Raw genomic sequence first — 22,726 nt, 5'->3', positions numbered from 1 at the left:
ATCATCTTCCCTTCTTTCTCGTTTTACTCCGAGGGAGGCAGTAGGTGGGTGGTCAGGAGGAGTTCTGACTTACTACAGCAGCAGAGGCCATTTTCAAATTGACAGGCCACTGTGGGGACAGCATCTCCCACGCTCACCCCAGCATGCATGCACTGTGCTATGGTCCTCTCAGGGATGGACATGGAAGGCTTGGTTCACTCTGAGGCTGATGGCTGGCAGACTAAGGGAGAATAACAATCACAGCCCCTCTAAAAGCTGAGACGGGAAGCAGGCCTCTTCAGATAGTAGGCACCCACCTGCCGAAGACCGTGCCAGGCCAAGGAGCAAGACAGAGTCCCTCTTTAGAGAGAGAGGGAGAGAGGAAGAGGGAGAGGGAGAGGCCTCGGGGACTGTAGTCAACCAGGTACTTAACAAACATCAATCAAGGGTCTACTACTTCTCAGACAGCTTGCTAGGCAGTGAGGATACAACCGTCCCGAGAGAGTCAAAGATCCCCCTCTGAAGAGCTGACAGCCCAGGGACCAAAGTGTGACAACAAATGAGGCGTCTGTGTTGGTGGCGTGTACTGCAGGAACAGTGTGCTGCTCTGGAGCCGAGACCCTGCCCTGGGGCTTTCATGGAGAGCCTCTCTGATGGATAGGTGACTGGAGGCAGAACCCTAAAGGGAGGGAGGGAGACTGTGCGGGTCTAGGGAGGACGCCAGGCAGGGACATCAGTGCAAAGACCCTGATGGAAAAGAAAGTTCCGATGTGACCTGACAAGGATGTGACCCGACAAGGAACCGGTGTGGGTAAGCTGGGGAGTGGGCTCCGGGTGAGCCCAGGGCTGGGGGCGCAGTCGGGGCGGGGCTGATGGATCTTGCCTTCACCTTCACAGCTTTACTCTGAGGCAGCTTCATTACTGGAAGCTCAGAGCTGAGAGGAAGGCTATGCTGGACACTGGGGGGGGTGAGGGGCATGGGCTGTCGGGAGAGCCATGCTCGGAGAGGCCTGTTGGATCACAAGAGATCAGATGGGAGAGAGGGCAGTAGGTGGCAAGGAGGAGTCAGATTCTGGGTGTGTCTTGACGGCAGAGGAGATACAAAGATTCTAATAAAATTTCCACAGAAATTAAAAAAAAAAACAACAGAAGATGTATTTGCTTTGAACGTTTAAACAAAACTCAATGGATAGAACTCGTTTTTAAAAAGGGGTTGATTCTTTAGTGTATATTTGAAGGGGATGCAGAGAGAAGAGGTAGGGGTAGGCTTGTGGTGGGTGTGGCCCAGGGGCGGGGCTTCCATCACACACTCCATGCCCAACAAAGGACTGAGCACAGCAGGTCCTTGAGAAAGGCTAGCTACTGCCTGCTAGCCTAGAAGTTGGCTACACTGGCTTCTCCAACAGTCTGTTTGCAGATAGGGAAATGGGGCAGTGAGGGGCTGCAAGGCCTGAGCTTAGGTCAGTGCCTTCTGTGGACTCGGCCATGCAAATGCCAGGGCCACTAGTGCTCCAGGTTGACCAGACGCAGCTTCCAGGTCTGGGCACCAGTAAGAGTCTATCCTTCTCCACACACACACCCTGCAGTCAGTCCTGTGTGGCCTCCGTTCTGCCTGCCTCCCATGGTCCTTCCTTCCCCATTATCATGCCCAGCTGCCGGGGAGCCTGCACTGAACTACAGCATCTGGGGTGCAATCCTGGTGGCTAACCAGTACAGCCCTTTCTGCTCGGGACAGGCTTTTACTTAGAAGCTGTGCAGTCACCGCATATCCAGCAAACATCCCGAGGCCGCTTACTCTGTGGCACTTGTCTCTCAGTCTCCTTTCTATTCTCTCAATAAAGCAGCGAGGGCCTGGGCGGCAAGGCTGTGGGAAGTACTCACAGGAGACCCCCAAACTGACACCAGAATGTGGCAGGCTGTGTTCCTTCCACTGCTTGATCAAGTCTTTCATTTAGTCACCTGCCCCGTGCTTTCTGCAGACCCCACAAAAGAGCATAAAGAAGGCCTTCTCATGCCCCAGCACCCAGCACCTACAGTAGGTGGCAGTGATGTCCACAGAGACAGGCCTTGAAAGATCAGAGGGGAGTGCTGTGAGCAGAACAGGGGAAAACAGAGGACTGTGGTAATGGGGGGCTTGGGGTGCCAAGGCCGGGCAGCCACTGCTGTGAAGGGTTGCTACATGTGTGGTCAATGTCCTGGGACTCAGCTGGATGGCCCTAAATGCCAAGCCAAGAGGCTCAGCCCAGGTGGCAGGACTCAAGGTGTGAAGGGGCTTCCAACAGACCGAGGTGTGGCCAGCCATTACTGCCTGGGATAAGAAAAACTACCAAGAGCTACAAAAGTCCAGAAGATAAAACCCCAGCCAGCAGGACACCCAAGTGTCAGCCATGAGTAGGGTCAGGCCACACAAGCACCCTTGGGACTGCAACTTATGCGGGTGCCCAAAGACCGAGGCCCCTGCACCTGCCCAGCTCTCCAGGTAGCACCATTGGGACTCCAAAGCAAAGCCGTCAGAGCACTCAAGTGCAGTGTGAGCTTGGTTAACTGCACTTCTCTCCCGGTCCCAGGCTCCTGTCTGACCATCACAGCCCCTCACCAAGCTGCCCTGGAGCCTCAGCCGCTGTTAACGGAGCCCAGTCTGATGACTTGGGCAGGGAGGCAGGCAGAGAGATGGGGAGGCAGCCTCTGCTACGTTCAGGCACGGTCGCTGCAGACACCACTGTGCTTTTGGACAGCAGGCATCCAAAGGCCCCAGGCTGACATATTTGTTTAATTTTGATTACATAGCCCAACTTCCTTCAGGGAATGAGAGATAAACACTCTGCTTCCCCCTGATCCCCTCCCCCCCCCCCACACACACAATGAGGCCAGAGACCCGGTGAGAGGCAAAACCACAGTGATGGACAGGATGGAGAGCTGTTGTGCTCTTGACACAAACCGAAGACACTTAAAGGCCAGCAGGTGTCCTGAGGTGCATCCAACACCGGCTTTGCTGGGCCCAAGGACATGGGAGAATCAAGCTATCAGGAGAGCCAAAGTTCTGCCCACAGCAATGAGAAACTGAATTCAGTCACTTTAACAAGGGTGACAAGAACTATGTTACAGAAAGCTGGGGGAAGAGACGGATCTTATCAACCTAAACCCACCGCACTGTTCATCTCGACGCTGGTTCTCCCATAAGCCAATGTCCTCTACTCTGCATACCCCACAAGGGACGTGTTTCATCATGCCTGCGGTTGGCTTTTAAGACAAACCCTCACCTGCAGGATTATGGTACCCACTTCTGGTAGACAAGTGAGCTCTGGGCAGCTACAACCCATAGTGCATAGCACAGGAGTGAAGGTACGAGCCCCTGTTTGCCAACCCTGTCTCTGCAGAGGGCTCAACCATTTCCCAGCTTTGCTAAGCCTCTGGTGGTGCATACCCCATCCTGCCCCGGCTCGAGCCTTCCTGGCATTCCGTGGTCACAGTCCTGTCACAGCTGCTGAGCTGTAGCAGCCACAAGCACAGAAGTTCTCAGCTGCTGTCACCAGGACTGGATTCAGACACCATCATCATAATAACGTTCAGCTAGGATGAGACTTCCAAATCACACTAGGACAAACCCATGTCCCTCTGTTCACACACATAACCAAGGCCCCAGGCTAGTGAGGCCCATCTAGGAAATGTGAGACCCAGTTAGCAAGGAATTTCCAGAGGTGGGGCAGAGCCGACCTCAGCAGTTACCTTGTCGTTGACAACAGGGACAGTCTCTGACTGAACCTCACAGCCAGTAGTAGCACTGGCCCTATCCGGAGGTACAGGGTTTTCTAGAGTTCACCTAGAGAGGAACATTGCCTGACACTAAACCATGGCAGATTCAGGGCTGGAGAGGTAGACTGGGCGTCTCCAGTGCCCAGTCCTGAACAAGCCTATGAATAATCCTCCTTGGGTGGATCCTGCTATGTGGCTCTGGATTCAGTCTGTGCTTTGCTGCTAATCTGCCTGAGAACCCGAGCCTCTCCCCTTTGCCTCTCAAAGATGTGGCTTTGCCGGCTGCAAATGGTAGATGACCTTAGATCTCCACCCTGGGGTGGTTGGCAGGTATGATGGCAACATCTATAGATGCCTTCCAAAGTTCTGGCCTGTGAGAAGAAAGGTGGCAAATATTCAAGCCCTCCATTAAGGTGCAAACAGTGTGCAAGCCTGCCTCTAACTAGATCTCGATTGGCTTCAGAGAACATGGCCCCGTAGCCATAGAGCCTCAACTAAAACTAGGCAGTGTTATCTTTGCTGTGTGACCTTAAACTCCCTGCTTAACATCTCTGAGCTTCCAGCAGACCTAGAAGACTAGTGGAAATCATGTCTACCTTCTGAGGTTGTTTGGAGGATGGCACAGGCTCATGGTGCACATAGTGGATATCTGTGAGACATCATTTAAACCTTTCTTTTAATCAGTGTATTAGGGACACAGTTTCTCCCAGAAGGCCCATGAGTTTGGCCAGGAAATGCCACCTCAAACCCTTATGGGTCTGTTCTTGAGCCATCGCATGCCAGGCACAGCTGTGCTATGCCAATCATCCCCGATGCTCACGCCATCGACCCTTCGATCTATGTCAAGGAAACTGTGCTAGCTGCCAGGCATGCTGGAAGCTTCCACAGTGCTGGCAGCAATGATGTCATACATTCTGGCTTCCCCCAGAAGCAGAGCTCGCCCACCTTTAACAAGAGCAAACGCTCCATTGGGAATTCCTGCTGAGCTCCTAAGATGTGCTGGACACAGGCCTTGACCTGAAGCTGGAAACACCCCGCCCCACTGCAGAGTCACTACCTTTTATTTCCAACAGGGAAGAGAAACTGAGGCTGTGAGGTCAGACTCAGGGCCTTCCCCCTACCCGCCCATCTTCAGGGCAGCTGTTTAAAGCTTGGGTAAAGGGAAGTGTGGGGTTAGAGGCCTTCCTGAGAGCAATGCAGAGTGGACAGCCTTCTCTCCCCAGAAACACACCCACACCCCATGCGCACAATCAGACGATCACTTCAGAGGCTTCCTGGACACTCGGATCATCCATCCTTAGGCTGTAGACCTTGAGTGAGAAATATCTGGTTCAAGAAATGGTCGCTGTACTTCAAAACGCAAACCAGCTCTGCAAGAAGCAGAAAATAACACAGAGATTGCCTGTGTAGGGCAAGCTTCAGAGATAAGAAACACACACACACACACACACACACACACACACACACACACACAAAACCGAGGCTTCCCGCCATTCCAAAAGGGCAAGGACTTGGGCGTCCTTGGCAGCAGAGGAGACCTTTCCATTGGTGGGTTTGAAGTGGGCAGCAAACGGCAAACTCGCCCTGGCTCCCCTGCCAAACACAGCAACGGGCGCACAGGGGACTTTGTTCTTGGCCTCACAGGCCTGGCTGGCCAGCACCCTGGGTGGACAAGGGCCAGCCCGCGCTGGAAACCGCCACTGGCTGCCTCCTCTTTGCTCTGCAAACAGCTATCAACACTCAACAGCTGTGTGTGGGGGTGCTGGGGGGGTCCCTCAGGGCCGCTGGGGAGACAGTCTTGCTTGCTCTCTGGGCCTGTGAAATGTAACAGCTCCCTCAGCTGCGCTGGCTTTGAAGGGGGCCCAGGCAGAGTGTCATCTTACTGTCCCTCCAACTGTATGGCCCCTTGGCCTGGTGAAAGGACCCAAGGAAACGCCAGCCTGAGGGGCGCCCCTCAGTCCTTCCTGGGTGCATCACTTCCTCCTCCGTCTGACAGCTCTGTAGCATCCATTCTGCGCCAGTGCCTGTGTGGGATGTGGGGTACACGTCCCAGTGAGTCACACAGAGGGCTCCCCTGCTGTCTCCTTCCCCCAAGGAGGTAGATTTAGAGCTGAAAGCAGCCGGAAGGACACATAGACAAACGGCACAGGGAAGTCAGAGGAGCTGTCTGTCAGACAGAAGGACAGGGGGACGCAGTTCAGGCAGGAGGACGGCAGCAGGAAAACCCTGGAGGGGAGGATTAGCAGACACTGGGAGCTTTGGAGGAGCAAGGGGATGCAGAAGCAGGCAAGGGCTTCGTGATAAAGGGTCTTAAAGCCCAGGCAGAGATCTTCAAGAAAGCTCGGGGCTGCTTAAGAGTTTGAAGCCAGACGATGCCCCCAGTGGATCTACCTCTCTGAAGAATGAGGCTCCAACTGTGAACTCTCCTTTCTTTCCTGCCTGTCCAAATGGCCCAATAGAACAGCAGCCAAGATTTTGAACCTCGAGTCTAACCGCCGCACACTCCTGCCTGGCCCATCCCCACCCGCACCCCCCACACCAGCAGCGATTCTCCAGGCAGCCCTGGTAGCTGCTCACTGATAAGCCGGCTAGAGCTGCCCAGGCCTGTGTTTCCCTCTCCTTTTGCCTTGCAGACAGCCACTCCGCCAACCTGGTGTCCTGAGCGGAGGCTCTGTGCCAGGTGAGCGCCTACAGGTGCTCCTAAGCATTGAGTGTTTGTGCCAACAGACCCAGTCCGCGCCTTGAAGGCGGACTTGGACAGGGGTGGCACGGGCTCTCTAGCACACTGCTCTCCCCAGACTCACGCTGCAAAGCATGTCCGCCCCAGGTCTCACTAACATCCCAACCTGCAAGGAGAGCATTGCAGATGTAAGCGAGGCCATTGTGGAACTTGGCACAGAAAGGGACTCTGGCGGGGAGGGGGGGCGGGGGGGCGGGGGCAGGCAGAGTGGCAGTGGAAGCCATCAATCAGCTGGTTCACAGCCTCAAAAAAGGTCATCGTTTGGCGGAACTTGGGATGAACAAAGGCAAAGTATCTAAAAAAGGAAAGCGGTGGCTGTGGGGGGAGGGGAGCTCCAAGGGCCTGCAACCCTGAGAGGAGCTAGAGGGATACCTGCTGAAAGGCTGATGATCCCTGGATCCCCGGCCCACCACCCCAGAGACAGGTGTGGCTGCTGCAAGCCCCGCCCCTGGGGAGGAGGGGCTTAGAGAGGCAGCCGAACTGTAGAAAGCAGAGCAGACTGAGGTGGGCTGTGAGGAAGGTTGGGACAACACAGCACATAGTAGGCAGGGTGTGCTTAGTTTTGCATCCCAGCCTGGCACTTCTAGTGTCTCACAGGCCTCCGGGATAGCCGACTGCCCTAAGAGGCAAAGGCCTGTGCTGGGCCTGTGAGAGCCTCCTTCAGGCACCCTGCAACCAATCTATAGGTCACAACCCATTTCACAGATGGGAAGATCAGGCTTAGAGATGGAAAGGGGTGGGGCCAAAGCCAGGACACAGGTTAACTACTCTTGTTTCCATAGGACAGGAAGGAGATGTTGGGTGTGACATCTCAACAAATCTGGGTGTGCAAATTCTTTGCCTCCAAGCCTAAAGGCCACACATGGAGTCCTACTGTGTGCAGGGATCTAACTTACATCTGTCTTTCATTTCCGGAGCCGGAGGAGAGCGGTACCCTAGTCATTCTGATCCTAAAGATGGTGAGGGGATGGAAGCTCAGAGTGGGAAACTGGCTTGCCCAAGAACACACAGCTTAGAGGCAGCAGGACAGAGAGTTGAACTAAGCACTGCCTCCACGCCCAGAGCGCTTTCCAAAAGAAGTCCAATCGTAATTGCCTTAATGCCCCGGGCCCGGCTCCAGACCTCAGTGCCCAAATCTGACCAGTGGCAGATAGAGCAAGATGGCGCAGCACTCCCTGGTTCTGAGAACAAAGCCTCCGTCTTCCCGGACACATGGAAATTCCACTCTGCCATCTTCTGCCCTTGAACACCAAGGACCTTGAAGGGCAGGAAGCTCCCTTGAGGCCCAAGGGGTGGCTGCCTCCACCAGTGGAGTGGTGCCGAACTCCAGTGGAAAGTTACTGAGCCCAGCTTTGGAGGCACCAGGTGGGGCGTGTGCCTACCCACCCCATAAATCTATCATCCTGGGGGGCCAGGGGAAGGGAGCACATGCCCGAGGGCCATAACTGTGGTATAAACTGGGTGGTGCTGAGGGTGTAAACAAAATGCCCTGGGCCCTCTGCCAGCCCACAGCCAGATGCCCCCGCCTAGCCACTTCCCCAAATGGCTTACTCATTAAAGAGCTTTCCCTACCAGTGGGAGGCGAGGTCTGAGGTAGGGTGCTACTAGGCCAGTGGCGTCCCTGTGAGAAGGAATGAGGAAGGATCAGGGTTCTTGGCGGCTGTTCACAAATACCTGCCATGGAGCTGAACTACACGGGGGCTGGCTAGATTAACTGAAGCAAGTGGATTCCCATCACCTCAGTGTCCCGATCTGTAAAATGGGTCTAACTCCTGCAGACCATTGGGGGACATAAGTGCACGGGTGGGAAAGCCGTAGAAAGCATCCCTGGCTCACATTCCACCCCAAGATTCCAGAACAGACTGTCCTCCCAGGGTCTATGTGACAAATGGCTATGCCAAGACACTCTAGACACAAGCATTCCCTCACCCTTGCTCCAGGGCCCCTGACTTGCGGAAGTCCTTCAGCACTAAAATCTGTCTCTCTGGACACAGCAGACCTCTGCCCACACTGCCCTGCCTATCATGTCTGAAAGTAGCTCACAGGTCCTGGAGTCCCTGAGCTGCCAGGGGAGGGGGGGATACTATTCCAAGGAATAGCCTGTGTCTCCTCCCAGCCCTGCTACCCAGAATGCCCCAGGACAGTGCTTGTCCTCTGAATGCCTTTGGCAAAGACTGGGATGTATATGTCAGATGTGGGGTATTCTCAGATGGACCTCATGGCGAACCAACCCACAGGCCACCTGAAGCGGGGGTCCAACCTACCATGCCTGCAGGTGGGATTCAGGACAACCAAGCAAAGAACACAGAACTGCTTAGAGTTAACCTGCAGGAGGCACCCTCCTCAACCCAGCATTGGTCTCCCACCAGTTACAGGCGGCTAACAGCAGTGGCTATTGGGGCCTGTGCTGAGAGTTAAACAAGTTACTGCCACAGAATAGTGTTTGGCACAGACAGGCTGCAGACACACGGTAGCAGGTATCATTACCCTGTCTGTGTCTGTCTCCTTCAAGAGCACCTGATCCAGGCTCACCGTGGCTGGCTGGATTCATGACTCTTAAGGCACAAGATGAACACTTCTGGCCCAGAGTCTGGCACACCTGGATAGTATTATCACCTCAGTGTGCCAGGAGAGGGTATGGCTTGGAAGATCGTGCTACCTGACAGGCTGAAGGGCATGCGGGACACAGATACGCAGGACCCCGGCCTGTGTGTCGGTGATAGCCAGAGTGGGCACAGGATGTTCTCGCCTGGTATCCAGCCTCTCAGCTTTGCCCACTGAGCTTGGGTTAGCAAATGTGGGCCCTGTGGTGTCGGCTGTGGCCTGGGTATGGGGGTTCTGCATACTGGGCAGGCACATGCACCCTGCAAGAGGCCAGTGCAGAGCCACGCCTACCTTTGTGGGTGCACAGAGCCAAGGGTGCTGGGAGGGGAAGTTTTGCCACTGGCAACTGGGATAGGGATGAGTCACCTTCAGATGACAGAGAAGGTGTGTCCCGGGATGCTTTGGATGAGGACAAGGGGCAGCCACTGGATGGCAGACAAAGGTTCCTGAGGCAGGGCCTGATGCTCACCTGCAGTTTCTCAGCCACCTGACCCAGGGCAGGTTTTATTACTGCTCCGAGTCTGTTTCCTGGTCTTGACCCTTAGCCTCTGCTCCCACTGTCTGCCTCTAGGCATCTATTTTACACCTCCCAGAGTACAGCACTAAATACTGACAGGAAGTACAGACTCGTGTCTTTCCTATGGACAATTAAATAGTCTTCCCCGAATGGGGAAGCTAGCAAGTGGATTGCATCCTGTCTGTAAAACCCTCCTACCATCACGCCCCTCCCCATAAGTCACCCCATTAGTACCGCCCCCCCCCAGACCTCCACAGTTCTGCTCCTGTTTCCACCACCACCACTACCACCCCCACCCCCCGCCGTGCCCCCTGACCTGGGGTCTTTGACCTTGAGCCTTCTGCCTTCAAAGTCACTTCTCCCCAGGATGGAGTACACCTCCTCCAGGAAGCACTCCCCGAATCTTCCTCAGGTCTCTCTGTCACTCGCCATCACTACTGAGTCTTTGCTGGTCTCTTCCACTAGAACCTGACTTCCTAGCATCAGGCTATGGTCCCCATTCCCAGCTGAGGGTGCCAGCTGCCCTCTGAAAAGGAGGTGCTCTAGAAACGGCCGGAGAACCTGAGACCAGTGTCCATGTGCCAGAAGGGAACCTTCCAATCCAGCCCTGGATGAGGTTGAGAGTGACCCAGCCACCTGCCAGCCAGTCCTTATGGCCCCCAGAGGCAGGACTGGGGACTTCTTTCCCCAGTGACAACCATGATCATGATAGTCTGTCCTGTTTACTGCTCAGTTGACCCTGCCTTTCTGGGAGACGCCCCTCATGTCCCTGCTTCCGGCTGAGGATCTTGGGTGCAGTGTGGCCTTAGTCTAAGGTCTGGGCTCCAGGCTCTGCCCCCACCTCCCCTGCAGCCATGTGGCCTCTGTCCACAAAGGCTGTATCCATCAAAGACACATTTGACCTGTGACATGGTCATGAGCTGACACCCTAGCACTTAGGAAGCCTGAGTTCAAGGCCAGTCTAGACCATACACAGAGAGAGACTGTCTCCAAAGAATCCTCTTGGGCTGTAGAGATGGCTCCCGGGATAAGAGAGCGCCATTACTACACTTGCAGAGGACCAGCATTAGGGTCCTAGCACCCATAATGGGAGGCTTATGACTCTATATTACTTCAGCTCCAAGGGATCTCAAAGTTCTTCTGGCCTCTGCAGGCACTACACACACACACACACACACACACACACACACACACTGCTGGAGAGACTGCTCAGGATTTAACAGCACTTACTGTTCCTCTAGAGGACCTAAATTTGGTTCCCAGCACCCACACCAGTCAGTTTACAACCACAGTAATTCCAGTTCTAGGGAATCTGACATCTCTGATTTCCAAGGATATCTGCACTAATGTGCACAGCCTCACACACACATGCATATGCATAATTAAAATAATAAGATATATCTTTAAAAAATTATCCTTTTATAGCGAGTGCATACTAGTACGTTTTCTAGGTTGTACCACTAAACATAGTAGACAGGCACTTTGGTGGTCTGGCTTGGTTTGGGGATAGGGTGGCACTAAGCTGGTCCTATGCTATAGGAAGGAAGCATGCTGCCCCTTTGGCCATGGCATTCAGGCCTGCACCCCATGCTGAGCACATGACATATGTTGGTGGCCACAGAGTAACTAAGGCACAAAGCCACAGAAGACCCTGGCAAGCAGACACTCAGTTGGACTTCCTTTCAGAGGTAACTTCTTCCAGGAAGCCTTCCTAATCACCCACAGTGAGGGAGGGGCAGACAGACCAGGTAGGATGGAACAGAAGAAGCCTAACTTGTCTGTCCAGAACATAGACCAGTTTTCTACCTTGCATCCATCCACCCAGGACAGACCCCAGCCCCTCTCCCTATATCCACCGTCTGCATAGCGCAGCCCACAGGCATCCTTACAGGACCTCACCCAAGGGAACCTGCCCAGCCTACACGGCAGCATGTAGGTCTCGGGGCAGCTGAAGGTGCTTCTGTGCCTCTGAGAGCCTCAGCTCTGATAGAAAAGAAAATGTCCATGACCTGAGGGAGAGAGGGGTATACACAGCCAAGAGGACAAAGGAAGTTTAACTCAGCTCCATGCTACATCTGAGAGAAGAGGGCATAGAGAAAAGCAATTGTCACGTGTTGGCCTTTGACTGGCTACGGCAGGGTGAGCAAGACTGATACCTTCCCAGGGGCTGAGAAACTTATAGTTCACAAACACCAGCAGCTACTTGCTCTGCGAGCCTCCTCTCAGTGGTCAGACAGGATGCTCGACACAGAGCTGCCAAGCAGCTGTAGGGCTCTGCCCGGGTTTGCATGCTCTAGGAGGGTCTTGTTTGGGCCCACCTTGTTCAAGATGGTCGTGTCTGGGAGGACCTTGTTTGAGGCTGATGGGGAGAGGGGCTCCGTGGGAAGGGTCATTTAAGACAGGTGTGAGTATACCCCATCTAGCCTTAGCATCTGCAAGCTATGTAGTAGGTTAGGAATCCTCTACCTGCCTGCCTGCCTGTCTGTCTGTCTTTATATCTGTCTCTGTCTGTCTCTCTTCCAGCCATGTTTAGTGCTTCTGCCCTCGACCTTTCTCAGCCTTCATCTTTTATCTGTGAAATCAAAGATAGCCCCTTCGAACACACACGGTGAAGGTCTGGCCCAGCCCACCATTGGCAGCCCAGCAAAGACTCAGCATACTTCCTACAGGTATTGAGCAGTCACAGGTATTGGCCAAGCACTGGATAAACTTAATGATTAAACCCAGTCTACAGTTTGAATTCAGCATCTCCTCCAAACGGTGCTACAGGTGAACCCAGAGGTCAGGGAAGGAGCTAGAATGTGCCAGTTGGGAGAAAGGGAGAGAAGTTTTCCTGCCACCACCTCATCCTAGAATGGCACACCCCCCCCTCCCATTTCTACTTGTTTATTTTCTCCTTATAAAGTCCCAGGGGAAGCTCAGGAAGAGAACAGTACTGCGGGGGTATTAGGAGCCTGATGTATGTCAGTCAGCTAAGTGCCAGCTTGGATGGAACCTGTGTGAGCTGGCCTTACCCGGTCGGTCTCTCTATGTGGCCCCCTCTAAACTGGAGGGGATAATACCTTACACTGCAGGGCGGAACTGCACCTGGAAACAGGGGCTGACGCACACGGTAGGAGTTCAGCAGATGCAACAGCTCCCGCTGACCCTGCTTTCTCCTGGGTCAAGGGTATACATCAGAATATGTTGGTGCAGTTTGAGAAAGCTGCCAAGGTTATGAACAGCAACCAAAGGTCACTTCCCTTTCTTTGGCATTTCCTTATTGTGCCCTGTAGCACGCCATGTGCATGGTGGAATGCCCAATAAACATTATCTAAACCATGGTGGCACTTAATAAGTGTTATCTGAGCCTCGACTGAGAGGATAGTGCCTGTCAGGAAAAAATAGAGGACTTTGGAGCTAAATAAACCTGGATTTCAATTCTGGCGCTGACAACTAGAGGAGCTCCGTAGGCAAGGAGGAGCCCTCTGACCTCTGAGAGCCTTGGGTTGCGTTTTTCTTTTTCTGTTTTTCTTTTATCCATCCATCAAATGGAAGAAGTGACTCTGCTGGGCGGGGTTACTGGGGGAGGGACTAAACTCATTCATTTATTCCCCAACCATCCACTCTATGTCCTAGCCCCTACTCAACATGCAACAGTGATCAAACATACATGTGTTACACAGCGACTATGCTCAGGAGAATCAAAAGGCAAAGAAAGGGGACTGATAGGGAATGACAATGTTAAGACCCAGTCTAGAGCAGGGGCCTGAGGGAAGAGAAGGGGAAGGGAGGGGAGGGGAGAGGAGGGGCAGCCACTTAGAGGTCAGAGTGAAACTTCCAGGCAGCCTGCTCAGAGTGTGACCATAACGTAGCAGCGTTAAGAAGCGTGCTTGGTTTATGACTGCAGCCACACATGCAGGGAGCCCGACATAGAATCCAGGTGCTCAGCAAATGCCAGGCCTCTATTTCCAGTCCCGTGGAATGAACCCCACCCCACGCACGTGTCCCTTCCCTGGGAAGGAAAGCACAGGCTTCCTCAGGGCAAGCCTGAGCCAAGTATTCCTTCAGCCAAAGAGGCAGGCTCCATGTGTGCTTCGCCACCCGGTTCTGAGCCCGCGCCAGGTGCTAGGCTCCGAGATGGGCAAACCAGGGAACGCGACGATCAAGGCCTGGAGCCTGTCCTCACAGAACCCCTAGAGAGGCCCAAGAAGACACAGAGACAGTGCAGCACAGTCATACAAACACGAAATCTTAGCAAGGTGTCCCCATTAGGGCAGAGTGTGTGAGGTCCCTGGGAAAGGTGACCGGGAACCTGGTGTTGAGACATTGACTGGACAAGAAAGAACAGTCCAGTGTGAGAGGATGTATAGATGCCAGAAGCTGATGGCAGGCACATCTGAGAACAATACAGAAGTCTTTAGTTTGGGCACCTGCTGTCCGATGTGCCTCCTCACTTGGTACAAGCGTTAGTTCCTGAGGGTAGGAGGTTCCCACACAGCATGGGGTGACCTGCCTTGGCCCTGAGCCCCCCAGCCTAGAGTGCTCCACCCACAGCATCAGGCCCCAGGGGGAATGGGCACCCCAGCAATGTGTGACCACCTGGTAAGATTGCCTGTCCCTTGCCTTTCTCCAAGTGTGACCCACAGGTGGCAGAGTGGCTTTTTAAAAACGAACCAGAATAGCACAGGCATTCTCATTGAGTACGGTGTGGTGTCTCAGCCACGGACTTATGTGACTGCCATCTCTGATGAGACCTTGGGTCCCTCCAGATCTGTGGCCGGGTCTCCTCAGTCTAGCAATAGCCATGCGCACAAGAAGCGGTTGTTACTCTGTCTAGTACAGATCCAGGTACTAATGCCACCTCTGAAGCTGACCAGCCTGTGACTCAACCTGGCTGACCTTAGGAATGATACAGTGAAAGCTACCCCGGGCCTTGTCAGTAGAAGGGGCTGTCTCCCTCCCCAGTGGCACTTGGGCCTCCGGTTGACCCAATCCCTTCCAGGGGAGGAGACAACTCTATTCACATACTGCTGGAGGAAGGGCTGTGGGGGTTTCAGAGCAGAGATGGGGTGTCGGCTGGACTGCATTAAATCTGACCTACAGCCAACTTGCTTTTTCTCTGAACTACCCTCCCCCAACACACAGAGCCACACACACAGACACAGACAGACAGACACAGACAGACTGACAGACACACACACACACACACACACACACACACACACACACACACACACACACACACACACAGCCTTTGCCCAAGGATGCTGCGAATGCCCAAACACTTCTGAAGACTTGGGACACAGCGGTGGGGGGGGGGGGTGAGGGGCGGGGCAGACGGGATGACCCAGCCCATGCAGTCTCCCACCACTGCCTGTCATCTGGTCATTTCTCCGGTTCTGAGCTTCAACTTCTTCTTGTGTAAAATCGGGGTGTCTTTTCTTAGGAGGACGCTTCCTTGCAGATAGGTAGTGACAGCCTCAGCATGCTGACCTGTTCTACCATCACTAGGTATTTTCAGCAAGGCGTGGCGTCCCCGGCCTCCGCACACCCGCCCCACGCCCCTCGCCCACCGTCTTTCTCGGGTCTGGGAAATTCTAGGGCGCTTTTAACTAGGGGGCGATGCGCTCCGCAGCAGTGGCTCAGATGGGACTGGGAGGGCCCCCAACTGAGCGGACACCCAGTGGGGCGCAGCCCGGCGCGCGTGGGAACGCCGCCAAGAAGTAGCACGTGTGGCGGGGGCGCCTGTGGACTGTACGCGGAGACCCGGGACACCCGCGCCCTGCATCCCCCCCTGAAGGGCTCCAGCCGAGGGAAGCCCCGATGCCCCCCTCCGGCTCGCTCATCAGCGACCTCGGACTAAAACAAAGGCGTGGGGCGCACGGCCAAGACCCGGAGAACCAGGAGGGGTCCGCACAGCCCCGCTGGGGTGCGGCTCCGTGGCTCCGGCAACCAGGCTCTGGCTTGCACCAGGGCTCCGCGACTGCGGCGACCCAGGGAGGACCAGTCGCTCCGCGCCACCTCGGGGCGCGGCTCCGGGCGTACCTGGCAGGGTCCGGTGTACCGTGTTGCCCATCGCTGCTCCGAGAATCGCGGTGCGGGGCTAGCTGGGCGGGCCGGGGGCCGCGGCCGGGCTGCGGGGCATTGCCGCTGCACCGGCGACCGGCGGGCGGCAGATGGGCGGCGCGGGCGGCGGCGGGAGGAGGCGGAGCCACCGGCCCGGGCGCGCCCGCCCCGCCCCCGCGCCCGCCGCCAACCGTGCCGGGGCGGGGCTGTGGCCGCCGCCGCGTCTTTTGAAAGTTTGCACCGGTAGCGCGCTGGAGAGGCGGGGCTGGCCTCCCGCCCTCGTCGTTCCCGCGCGGATCATGCTGGCTCTTTCTGCCACTCGGGAGGGGCCACCCGGTGCCGAGGCCTTGTCCAGGCACTGGGCCACTTTGGGAGGTGCCTCGACTCCGGGGCGACACGCACACATGCAGGTCACTCCGGACAGGGTCAAGGGCTCCATGACAGTCCATCCAGGGTGAGATGGGGAGGGGTAAAAATTCGACTTCAGCTCACTGTGCCTTCTTCATTAAAGTACTGCCCACACCCAGTGTACCAGGCCCTGTGCTGAGCCCCAGATTCAGTCCCTCCTCTCAAAGAAGCGACAATTAGTAATTAAGATCACATAGTGACCAAAGCCAGCAATAACATTGAAGTGTCAGGTAGTACTCACTGGTTGAGGGTTTTTGAGATACGGGGCAGGGTGGGGGGTGTTGGGTGTGGCTTGTGAGCTGGGTAGTGTTCCGGGGGAGGGGGGAGGCGCAACCAGTCCCACCGCATAGGTCTTTTCGCCGCACCTTCCAGCCTTAGCTACTCTCTTATACAGACGCCATCTAGCCCATGCCTAGTCCCAATTCACAGGCGGACACACCAAGATGGGGGAGGTATGGTAACTCTCCGAGGAGACCCAGTTCCCAACCACTACTTTCAGACTTCCACACTCTGTATTCTCATCAGCTTACGAAACAGGGTTCTTACCTGCACAGCACAGACAGGGTAACGGGGCTCAGTGGGTGGAGGAGATGCCCAAACTTATCTCCCAGTTGCTGAAGGCAGCTCCCTCTGAAACTGTGTGACTAAAAAGGGTGCTCAAAGGAGAGCCTCCTGCCTTGGCTTCTCGGTTGTCCTCAGACTCCTCCACCTCCAGGAAGTCATGACCAGACCTGTTCTGTACTGAATTTTTAATTCTCAATTACATGTGCTCTCAATTATTTAAAATTTCACCCCAAACTTTGGTGGGGAAAGGTACTTTAGCTGGGTGGGCCTTCAGTCTGTATGACCCTAGGGTACTTACAGAGGTCACCAGTGCTATAAAAGGAATCGAGGAATTTCACTCTGATAAAATGACTCAGGACAAAAGGACTTTGTGGCGGCAGGGTGGGACGCTGCTGTTCGATGGTCTTTAAAAGGCCATTTTCAGAGCATTCCAGCAAGTGGCTGTGTTTCAGTCACCTCCCCGGACGCTCACCTGCAGCCGCTGAACTCACCCCACCCCGACTGTCCTGGTGTGGGAAAGTTGGGCGGGGTGGGGGTTGGAATCTGGATTTGAAAGGTTGAGGTTGAGCCACAGCAGACCACGCCTAAGAGTCAAGATCAGAGAATCTCTTGAAGGTCCAGATTCCAAATTAGTGTGTTAAATAACAGAGTTTAAAGCCATGCTGTTTTCAGTGGAGCTGATACAGCCCCGTGCAGCCGTGATAACTCAGTGCGGTGGAGGTGGTAAGCCTGTGAGGACAGATAATGAATTACCCTTAGAGGTGAACATCTGACTGCCTCTCTCTCTCCCCTTCTTGTCTTTTTGGACTCGAGCTGGACATGCGGGGCTCTTGGGAAGGATGGGGGTTGTCCTTCCACCTACACTCTAGGTAGATTCTAGGCTGTCTTTTATTGGGTCTGTATGGTAATTGCTCCATCACAGAGGTCCCCTGGCACCTTGTCCTGTCCTTCAGCTACACCCTTGCTGCAGCTGCTGCCTTCCTGTCCTTCCCACTCAACCCTGCCTCCCCACATAGGGCCCACTCAGTGCATACGGAATAAAATATCTGCAGAGAGGCCTGGCTCTGACAGGTAGAAGACAGGAAAGAAGGAGGGAGGCAAAAGAGAAAGGAAGAGGAGGAAGGGAAGAACTGGGAAGGAATGAACTGTAGTAACGGTAGTCCCGCCTACTCATCGTGAGTGACAGGTGTGGGCAAAATAAGCAGAAAAAGCAGCGCATTAAAACATAAACCGAGGCTGTGGCCACTCCAGGGCAGGCTGATTTGCTCATACTAGAAGTTGCTTTGGCTCTAGAGCCCAACCCTGAGAAGAAAGCTAAGCTGTTGAATAAGGGTGGGTGGGGCCAGTGGCTTAGCCACAAAGGGAGACCCCTATGGCAGGAGTAAGGAACAGCTAGGACCATTGCTGTGAGGGCTTCTGGGTTCCACAGCCTCTGAATTTACCAAGAGGCAGGAGTGGGTCATTCTAGAGTCCCAGGCTAGAAAAGCCACAGAGGACATTCCCCTGCTCCGGGCTGATCTCCTATGGCCCTGCTTCTGTACTCTTGACCAACCCAGCTCCTCAGCAGAGCCAGTTGAGAAAGCAAGAAACTTCTATCTGCATGGGTTAGGAGATCTGGGACCAGACCTGGGGCAGAAACATGGAAAGACAGGAGGAATGTGGACCCCTGCTCATGTGCTGCGCCTGGGGCTCTGGGAACATAGATGCACTCCATGATCCTCTCCTGCCTCTGCCACATCAAAGAAGACAGCTTGCAAATTCAGTTGTAGACACAGAGCCCCAGAAATTGGAGTCCCTTGCCTCAGGCATCCAGCAGCTAAGAGAATGGAGGTGGGAACTCAGGTGGGACCACCTCCAGATAGTGTGTGTACCTCAAAAATGGGAAAAGAGAGGCTCTACCAGGATCCAGGGCACTGGAGCTTAGAGGAGTGGGTGGCAGGCAGAAGTGTCCCCATAGGGGACAGGGCAGGTGGGATACCATTGGACTTTGGCCAGAGCCCTCAGTAGCACTGAGAAGCCTGGTCCTGGCTGTGCTTCTGTGGGGCAGCTCTGACAGATACGGCCCTGGCAGTATTAGGAACGTACACCTGCAAAGACTCACCCTAGTTGGGGTGCCCATCACGGGCACATCCACAAACTCAGGGAGCCAGAAGCCAGGCTGCAGCTGAATTACAAAACTGGTTTAAAGTTGCCACAGGAAGGTTGCAGAAGGCTGGCAAGTCCTGGTAAGTTTGGGCTTCCCAGAGCAAAGCTTGTGTCTCATAACACCCAGGGATATACTTCTGAGGTAGGGCGCTTGCCTGAAATGCACAAGGGCCTGGGTTTGGTTCTCATCATTAAATTAAAAAAAAAAAAAACCTCGATTTGCAAATCTAAGGGTCATAACCTCTCATTTTATCAATTGCTGTACACAAAGTTCCAGCAACGGGGTGATAGGTACCTGGCACCACTGTCTGAGTCCTCACCACTACCCGCCAAGGTGACCATGAACCTCCCAGGAAAGGAAACAGCTTCAGGGATGAGGAGGAATAGCTGTCAGGCTCACCCAGTCTGGAGAAGGTAGACCAGAAGGTCCTTATTTCTCTACGGAGGAAGAAGCAGGCTCAGATCAATGAAGACACCTAACACGGCCCTAAGCAGAGGAGCCAGGGCGTCTGCATTTCCCTAGCTCCAGGATTCACTCCTGCTGCTCTGCTCTCAATGAGCAAATCAGTTTTGTCTGGCACAGAACCCAGCAGCCACACACCTGGCAGCCAAGGGAAAAAGGAAAACAAGCCTTATGCCATGGATTTTCTCATTTACTTATGGATACACGTCTGGTCCTGAAGATAGCTGCAGTAGAAGCTAATCTCAGGGCCACACGAAGGTCATTTTTATCCAAAAACATATCAACTATGTTCAGATGGATGTAGACATCAAGGTAGAAATGTACCTAAAACCTAATGGAGGTCACTGTGCCAGAACCTGAGGCATGGGTGTCCAGACTCAATGTTTCCATGACCCAAATCCAGAGTGGAGGTGATCTGACTCACTCTGTGGGCACAGGGTAGACATCTGAGGCAAGCGGGGACTGGAGTCAATCCACAATCCTAGCTCTCATTGGCTGTGGAAGTACTGGGGTAGTTACAACACAAAGGTGACCCACACTGTGTGAGTAGTGGGCCCTCCAAATCCCTTTGCACATGCTAACATTGCAATAGTGGAAGGAGGTAGTTTTCCAAGATCTCTAAGTCCAGCATGTGTGTATAGCTCATTTGCGGTTATACAAGAAAAGATGTTGAACATCTGGATCTGGGCTCTGGTCTGTTTTTGTTTTTGGTTTTTTTTGTTGTTGTTGTTGTTGTTTTTTGTTTTTGTTTTTCAAGACAGAGTTTCTCTGTGTAGCTCCGGTTGTCCTGGAACTCACTCTGTAGACCAGGCTGGCCTCGAACTCAGAAATTCGCCTGCCTCTGCCTCCCAAGTGCTGGGATTAAAGGCTTGCGCCACCACCATCCAGCGGCTCTGGTCTGTTAATGCCCAGGGTAACTCTTGTGGTAAGGTAAGGTAAGATAGATAGATAGATAGATAGATAGATAGATAGATAGATAGATAGACAGAAAAAAAATAAAAGGAGCTGAGGGTCATGGGCTTGTTTCTGAAAGCCCCATTTTTGTCACCTCCTTTAATCTTCGCCTCCTTCAGCAAGGCTGGTGCTATTGTCATCTCTGCTCTACGTTAGGAGACTCAGAGCAGGAGAGAAACGTATCTAATGCCACTCAGCCAGCTGTGGCACAAGTGAGCCTGGAACCCAACCCGGTCTGATTCCAGAGTCTGTGCTTTTGTTATCTTGACCCTAAAGTGGCAGAGAGTGTGTAGCGAGACCAGCCTGTCTTACTGGAACAGCCAGAGTTCTGATGACTTCCTGGAGTTGTAGCAAACTGGCCTCGGGCATAGAAGGAAGGGTTATGTGGTGCTTAAGAGCCCAGCTTCAACCAGTGCTTTTCCCTGACTTGCTGGAGGACCCTGGGAGGGTCACAAGCCCCTGTCTTCCTTGTTTCTGAGCCTGTGCAGTTGAGATGGCCAGGGCACACGTGCATCTCGGTACTGGAGAAGTGGGTCATCAGCCAGCCACAGGGCCACAGCATGGGGAGCCTCCTGTGTACTCAGGATGCTAGCCACCCCTGGACCTGTCGCTGTGTGCCTGCTTGCCGTAGCATCCTCTATTGAGGGGTCCAGCTTGGTCAGGTAGGGTGGCTTGAGTCCACATGCTGCTCTCTTCTGGTTGGTGTTGTTCCCAGGTTCTGGGACTACATCCCTATAACAGGGAGGCATTGACTTTCAGTATGGTCCTCTGTGGCAGCAAGATCTCCCACTTTGTCAAACAATAGTTCACTTGAGAACTATTCTGACTATCAACCGTGTTAAGGGAAATCTAAATGAGCTAAAATAAATGAAGGGTCACGTGCTATTCACGGCCTGCTTGGCTCAGTGTTTTAGAGAAGTCAGCTTCAAGATGATGGACAGATTCCAATGCAAAAAATGACAGGTGTGTGTGTGTATGTGTGTGTGTGTGTGAATGTGTGTGTGTGAGAATATGTGTGTGTGTGTGGTGTAAAAATACATTCAGAAGAACTAGAAGCAGAAGGATGGAAGACAGTTATTTACAATGAAGGAGAGGGGGGGAGAGAGAAGATTGAAATAGGAGTTTCTTTAGTGGGTAGTGTTTAGCTTGTGCGTTTTTTTAAATTAGTGCACAAGGTAACAGGTTTCATAATGACATATACCTACTTTGCTGGGTCAAGTCTCCCTTGTCTCCTCCTTCTCTCCCTTCACCACCTCCCCCATGTCCACAGTCCTCTCTAGCGTTCCTGGATATTAATGCCAATCATAAGACTAACTAAAACACTGTGGCATTGTGTTTGGATAAATGACCAGACCTGTTGGGTAGAAGACAGAAGACAGACACAAACAGACATGTGGTTTGTGCCAAGCAGAGGATTTAGACAGTCTTTAATGACTGGTATGGGTCCAGCTGGCTGTCCATACAGGAGCAGAACCCTGCCCACACCATCACAATGGCGGCAGAAGGATCTGGGATAAAGGAAAGAATGACATGGAAGAATGTCTTCAGAGACAGAGTGCAGGTCAGTCCGTAAAGTGCCTGTCTGGCATGTGCAACACTTCATGTTCAAACCCCAACACCTCATGAACTGGGCGTGGCCATGCACACCCACAATCCCAGGGCCAGCACCTGGGAGGCAGAGGCAAAAGGATCAGAAGTTCAAGGTTACCTTGGACTCTACAAGGAGTCTGAAGTCAGCCCGGGGTACATGAGATCCTATCCCAAAACCAAAATCCATACATGTGGGCACACAAAAAATGATCTTCATGTCAGGCATGACCCACGCCTGCAATCCCACGTTCAGGGGGTAGAAGCAGGAGTTTGCTACATAGGGCATTCCAAAACAACAGCTGTAAAAACAAACAAAAAATTCATCCTTAAAAGAAAAATGTAGATGGGCATGGTGACTCAGGTCTCTAATCCCAGCAATCGGGAGGCTGAAGCAGAAGGATTGTCACAAGTTCCAGGTCAGCCTGGTCTACAGAGTGAGTTCCCGGACAGCCAGGGCTATGCAGAGAAACCCCTGTCTCAAAAAACCAAAACCAAAACCCAAACCCAAACCCAAACCCAAACCCAAACCAAAACCAAAACCAAAACCAAAACCCAAACCAAGCCAAAATAAAACAGTAAACAACATGACCAAGAGGTGTGGAGCCGGCTTGGTGTGTAAACTGACTGCCACCCAAGCATCAGGGCCCTCGTTTGAATCCCCAGAGCCCACGTAAAATGGGGAGTGTGGTGGCAGCAGGTGCTGTAACCTTGGCATTGGGGTAAGGGTGCAGGGGGTACAGCTTCAGGCTCACCCTGTCTCAAAAAATAAAGTGGAGAGATGGAGGAAAGACACGCTACATTGAACCTGTAGGTTCCAAATACGTGAATATACCCAGACTAATAACTACATAACATGCATTTGGGGGTGTGAATGCAATATAAAAGGGGGCAAAATCCAGATATTTCACCATAATATTTTAGCTGCCAATGAGTATGAAGGTACTGAATCTCATCAATGATC

At 53.5% G+C, this 22,726-nt stretch overlaps 1 protein-coding gene across 1 annotated transcript in view; it reads right to left on the bottom strand.

Annotated features, from left to right (window-relative positions):
• Neurl1b (neuralized E3 ubiquitin protein ligase 1B) overlaps positions 1 to 15,831 on the bottom strand; it is a 30,670-nt gene extending 14,839 nt beyond the window's left edge. The window contains exon 1 of the mRNA XM_052195864.1: positions 15,621 to 15,831. Within this exon, the coding sequence (XP_052051824.1) occupies positions 15,621 to 15,651 (31 nt within the window). The 5' untranslated portion in view covers positions 15,652 to 15,831. The remainder of the gene's footprint in view (positions 1 to 15,620) is intronic.
• Positions 15,832 to 22,726: the final 6,895 nt, after the last annotated feature.

Source organism: Apodemus sylvaticus, chromosome 10 (genome assembly GCF_947179515.1).
Source record: "Apodemus sylvaticus chromosome 10, mApoSyl1.1, whole genome shotgun sequence".
Classification (NCBI taxonomy): domain Eukaryota; kingdom Metazoa; phylum Chordata; class Mammalia; order Rodentia; family Muridae; genus Apodemus; species Apodemus sylvaticus.
The sequence above is the reverse complement of the archived record's forward strand: the minus strand, read 5'-3'. Positions and strand labels throughout refer to the sequence as shown.